General features: G+C 37.4%; 1 protein-coding gene across 1 annotated transcript; it reads right to left on the bottom strand.

The window, feature by feature from the left end:
* Positions 1–1,200: 1,200 nt before the first annotated feature.
* LOC103698031 (small ribosomal subunit protein uS7-like) lies at positions 1,201–5,957 on the bottom strand. The gene is made up of 4 exons (XM_008779983.6): positions 5,799–5,957; positions 3,324–3,595; positions 1,675–1,878; positions 1,201–1,465 (listed from the first exon to the last, which is right to left on the bottom strand). The coding sequence occupies exons 1-4, from the start codon at positions 5,853–5,855 to the stop codon at positions 1,411–1,413; spliced, it is 588 nt and encodes a 195-aa protein (XP_008778205.3). The 5' UTR covers positions 5,856–5,957; the 3' UTR covers positions 1,201–1,410.
* Positions 5,958–6,352: the final 395 nt, after the last annotated feature.

Genomic DNA, 6,352 nt, shown 5'->3' with positions numbered 1-6,352 from the left:
CTGGATACAGATGAATCGGCTAATTGGCGGCAGGTAACAAATCTAGCGTGCATGCAGACGGGCATAGAAGACAGCATGAAAAAGCAAAGCATTTACAGATATTCGCGGCCAAGTTAGCATCTTATCTTCTAACATTATGCACACGTTAAAACAATTTTGAAATTTCAAAAAATCAACGGCAAATAACAACTATGTTCCGCCCTCAAACACGTATAAGCGGCCTTAATAAAAAAAATGAGACGTGCCCCCTCAATACTCGCAAAATTTGATTCACGATATATTCTTGGTAACAATTTAAAAAATATATACATAACGGTTTCGAAATCTCTCACAAGGTCGCCTATGTTGGCATTAGTTTCGTCGGTGAGAATACATTTTTGTTCAAATCCACAAAACATTTTTCAATTACAACAGGAGAGAATAAAAGCTGCTTTATTTCCGTTCGAAGCCTGTTTGAATGCGTCCCACAGGTAGTACTACCAATAACATTACCTCTCACACTCTGAGCTCATCCTTCAAGCCAAAAGGGCTCGTTTCCATTCCTTCGATCTCTGACTTAAAAGGTTCCTCTCTACGAGCTTTGGCTCAATCTACTTGAGTCTCAAATAGTAAAGGCGATAATGACAAAATTAGCTTTGCACTTTCACCCCTACCCACTTTCTAAATGTACAAAGAAAACTTATTCCAACCCTATGCTCAAATAGATTTATTGCACATAATTGAATAAAAACATTTTCATATTATCACTCCAGTTACTTTTTTAACCCAATCTTCTTTCAAAATGTACAAAAAAATATAAGATCAATTTTATCCTTGTAATAAAATCCAGATCATCAACTCAAAATCCAATGTACATTACTACATATAATTTATCTCCTGCCATTCCCCCTCCAATCGAGCACCAAAAAATTCCCATCCAGCAAAATAAATTAATCCCTTCCGCACTCATTAGACAGATAACTTCCTATTCCCTCAAAATTTACCGCCTTCCTATTCTTCGTTAAAGTGCTCTACAACTAGATGAGTTAACATGAGCATTTTATTTGAACCATCATAATCATATGAATGCAACACGAACCTACAGCTACGACTTGCATCAAACTCCTCCTCCTTCCTTTTATTTTTCGGAATAGCGCCACAGATTCTGTCAGTTAAGTCAGATCTTAGTGCCAATGCATGCAAATGGAGCAGAAATGTCCGTACCAAAAAACAGCAGAAATGGCCAAACCTAAAGAGGATAAAAAAAATCCAAATCTAATTCCAAAGTAAAGCCACTAGATATGACAACAAAATGAACAAAACAGAACCAACTCAAACTATAACAGATCCAAACTAAATTTAAAAATGAAAAACATGAAAAATTGTTTGCAACATTGCCTCCAAAATTTGCCCTCGGTGTACAAAACGAACTCAGCGGTTTGCCTTGGCAACACGTTCAATCTCATCCTTCTTCTTGATAGCATAGCTGTCAAAAAGCAGCATGAAATAATGATATTTCTAACATAAAACGATGATACTCATTTTCCCCACTGCTTTCATCATTGCCCAAGCAGTCCACAGAACACAAAATCACCAGCCAAGTTTCCCCCCCTCAGAATTTTGTTTAGGAAATGAAACAGAAAAATAGACAAAAAGCATATAGACAGGGAAAGAAATGGTCAAAGGAACACAAACCTGTTGGAAGAACCCTTAGCTGCATTAATTAGTTCATCAGCAAGGCATTCGGCAATGGTTTTGATGTTTCTGAAAGCACTCTCCCGAGCACCCGTTGTGAGAAGGTATATTGCCTGGTTGACCCGTCTCAACGGGGAAATATCAACCGCCTGACGTCTAACAACACCAGCAGAACCAATCCGAGTTGCATCTTCTCTTGGCCCACTAAATAGTAGAATTTTATCTAATTAGAAAAATCACTTTGCATAAAGCAATTGAAAAAAAAAATCAGAAATTAAAGAAATCAGAAAAATAATTTATGGAATAGACATTTAAGTATTTGTAGGGTAATACCACATTAAGCAGTTTCAAAGTTAGATGCGTGAGATATGAGAAAGAAAAGGGAGCAAAAGACACTAATTGTTCCAGCACGTTATGGCTACAACATGATAAAGCTAGATTTATGAAATTTAGACACCGAAAACAACAAAGCAGTAGGATTTTGAAAAGATCCAGTGCCCTACAACTTATCAAACACAATTCTTGATAAACACTCATGGTGACCTAATGCATTAACTTCAATTAGAATATGGTATCATACAATTTGAAGATCATTCCTAAATCTCCTTTTCATATACCTAAATCTCCATTTACCACAGTTTAGGATATAGAAGAAGAATCAGGCAGCTATCACATGCAATATTCTTACAGAAGATAGTTGCTAGTCCTACTTCATTTGTAAGGAAAACTGACAGGTAATTCAGTGGGACAGAATACCATATGAAGAGTTTCCTCTCACCTGAGAGGAGACTTTTTGATGATGATGATGATCAATCTATAATCGAGGTCAAGTCAAACAGGTGATTTAACCTTCATCACAAAATAAGTTGCTCAAAAATGCCATTGCTCTCCAAGAATCAAATTATGGTGAGAGATTTCTCATGATCATCCTAACACAATAAGGTTTTTTCCTACAGGAAAAAAAAGCTCTGGCACAAAAAGAAGCTACCAAGATTTGAAGCAGAGCACATATTGCACATAAAGTAGAATAGACTTCATGTCTTAATCAGTTTATTTTACGGAATTACATGTTAAAAGTCTCCCAAGGTTTCTAAAAACTGTATTCAAACTAAATATATAAACTATGCAAATGTTTAACAAGGTTTTCAAGCAACCTAACTAAGCCATTTTCTCACATTCCTGGAGAACAAAAGACGAAAGCATGTTTTGAATCCTCCAGGACTGCCCATCAAGATTACATGTCCAGGGGTTAAATGCTCTTAGAATTTTCTTGCAGATCTATATGATATGTAACGAGGCTTTACAATACTAGATATCTGAAGAAACAGGAAAGAACATATTGCCTGCCATATACATATACACTTGGATTTGCAGGCAACTATATATTTAGAAGAATGACATCCATTGTGCTTAAGGCTCCAGATAATGTCAAAAAACATTCTAGTCATAGTTCTAGTGTCAGAGACGCATTTGAAATTCAGCTTATTGAGGAGAGTTATTTGACAAAACGTATAGCATAAAACAGTTCATCTTTACTTTCTAGTCATAACTCAATAACCAATGGTAGATAGTAAATAACTGCAAGACTCACATGGTTATTTGATCAAAATTACTTTCATAGTCAAGATAATTGTTGGTTAAGTATTCACCTGTTGATGATAGCATCCACAATTACTTGGATTGGGTTTGCATCAGTAAGCAGATGAATGATCTCCATTGCATGTTTGACAATGCGAACAGCCATCAGTTTCTTCCCATTGTTGCGGCCATGCATCATCAGCGAATTGGTCAGTCTCTCAACAATTGGGCATTGGGCCTTGCGGAACCTTTTGACTGCATATCGTCCGGCAGTATGTGGAAGATATGTAGCATGTTTGGCAGGAGTCATGGCAATGTAGTCATTGAGTGAAATGTCACTGACCTGCAATTTGACAAAGAGAATTGGAATTGCCATATCAGTAACTGAGACATGTTAGGCTCTACCACACATTGCTCAAGGACCAGCAGAAACAGTAATTTCAGTAATATGATGAAACAGAAACTCAGCTCCAAATCAACATTGATAATACCAATTAAAATTTAACCAAGATCATTCATCAGCACTACACATATATAACAGTGCATGCAAATTTATAAAATGATAGAAGTGACAGAAATGAAAAGCTATACATAATTACACTAATAAATTTAGAAGCATGATACAAATCACCTATCAATGACATCATTCATGCCTTGAACTTATTCCAATGAACCTTTCATGGTTTGAATTTTGATTTATTATTTATTTTCTTGTTTCCAAGATGCATTAAAAAAATGACTGTCATTTTGTGGCTTCGCCATTTGTTCTTGTCCGCCATTTCACTTAGAAATCAGATCACTCAAGAAGTTACAACATAAATATTTGTTTCTTAATTCTAGTGACAATTTGATGGTAATTCAAGGGATATTATGAGGAATTCAAGGGATATTATGAGGAATTCTACATTTAGGGAATCCTCCAGAATAAATGACCTGTCCTACAAGGAGAGGCTACCAAACATGTAGAGCTGAATTGAAAGAATAAATGAAAAATAAGAGAAATTATTCCGTCGCTCTTACTCCTTACTTTCCTAGATATCCTTTGATATCTGTTTTTGTTTTCTGTTATAAAAAAAAAATCTCTAAATCCATTAAATACAAAACTACCCAGCAATATACCTACATCTAAATTGTATGAGCTAGTTCACAAACCTATGCAAGAAATATTCAGAATACGGTATAGGAATGTTAACACGGCAAATCATAAAAAACTATGATGCTAAAATGACAGATATCTGACAGTGGATTATATGTTGCTCCACATATATTCACTTATACACATCTGCCCACACATCACGTATATACATCTGACCATATCTTTTTAATTTATCGAAATTAAGTACTTGTAATTTGTGGCAACCTATAATCAAGCAAGCATACCCAATGTATTCATTAACAAATAAGTCATCTTTCACAGGGCTTAGAACATAAAACCTTCCAGGAAAAAGGGGGAAAGACATCTTCCACACCAAAAAAACTCAGAACATAAAACTACTTCAATAAATAAAATGCAAAGAACAAAGAAGCTAAAGCAAATAGATTGCAACCTTCTAAGTTTAAGACATATCCTACCCTTATAGAAAGCATTTTGTGCAACAAAAGTACATATCGATAGAAAACATCTGGTACGTGGCAGGCAACATCAGTGTTTGTTCATATCTGATATTCACGACACACTGTCATGGATCTTCCAGCAAAGTAACCATTTTTAGAGGTTTGAACCCTAAAACCCCTCTTTCCTTAGTAAACAACTTCATACTGAATCTTATTCTTCAAAATCATCATCACCCACATATACCCCATCAAACTCCTATCCCCTAATTTCTGCATCATAAACATCAAGACCTCTAGTACTCCAACTCCAAGCCTCTTTTAACCTCAAAAAATTTTCAGATCTGCTGAAATCCAGACATTAAACCACATAACGCATAGCCAATATCTTGTAACTTGTACAGGGAGGCTCCTGCCATTGCAAGGTCTGGGAGGGTCAGATGTACACAGCCTTGCCCCTGCATGCGGAGAGGCTATTTTCGTTACAAACTCATGACCTCCGGGTCATAATGGATCAATCATATCATTGCCCCCCAAATCTCAACCTCAAACATCTTGTAACCTATCAGTTGTAGAACTCGAGTATTAAGTCACTCGTAAACACCCACCAAACAAAGTGAAAGTCCACATCTATAGATAAATAATGATTCAAAATACAAGAAACTAAAGGGGGGAAAATCACAGGACATCAAGGATTCAGACAAAAAAATGAAATATTTATCCATCAAAATCCATCAACATCGAGAACTTATCACACGTCAGATTCATTATAAACTCCCAGAGATTTTTCAAGCTAAGATGACACATGATAATTACCGAACAAGTGCTTGCGGGATGAGGAAGAGAAAATAAATCGAAACACCAAAACTGAAAACAAATTGCGACAAGGAAATTGATCGTTTAGTCATCATGCTCTAAATGAACGCTAGAAACCCTAGAATCTAATCGATGAAACGACGAAGTGGAAAATAGGGAGAGGCGGCGAAGATAGCGACCTGGACTTCCTCGAAGGACCAGCGATTGAAGAGCTTCACCTCCTGTTCAACCGCCATGAGCGCCACCGAGTGGAGCTCGTGAGGGCAAATGGAGATCGGACGAGGGAAGCAAAGGAAGGGGAGCGCAGCGGCCGAGAACGCCCGTAGTAGCTCGATGCTTAGAGGGGAGGGCTACCGAGTTTTATAGTCGGCAACTTGGGGTCTATTTTCGATGGAGGGGTGTGACCGCATCATCGGAGGTTAGGGTTTTTGCTGGGGTTGAAACCGGGCAGGGTAGGAACCGGGTGAATCATGAACCGGATCTAACCCGGTTTGAGTTCGGTCATGAACTTGGGCGGGATCCCATCCAATGACCAACAGGGTCTAAAGTTGGGTCCATAAGAAATATTTTTAGATCTGTCGGGCCACTCAAGTCAGGTTGGATCCAGCATGACCCAAACCCCACCCAACATATTCAAGTCTAGGTCGAACGGCATTTAAATTTAGGCCTGATATGCCTCCAAACCAGCTACAGCTCATCAAACGGACCAACCAATTAAAATATGTTATAGCGC

Source organism: Phoenix dactylifera, chromosome 13 (genome assembly GCF_051530095.1).
Source record: "Phoenix dactylifera cultivar Ajwa chromosome 13, Ajwa_hap1_PhDact_Kaust_v1.1, whole genome shotgun sequence".
Lineage (NCBI taxonomy): Eukaryota > Viridiplantae > Streptophyta > Magnoliopsida > Arecales > Arecaceae > Phoenix > Phoenix dactylifera.
Note: the sequence above shows the minus strand (reverse complement) of the source record. Positions and strands in the feature narration are given on the sequence as shown.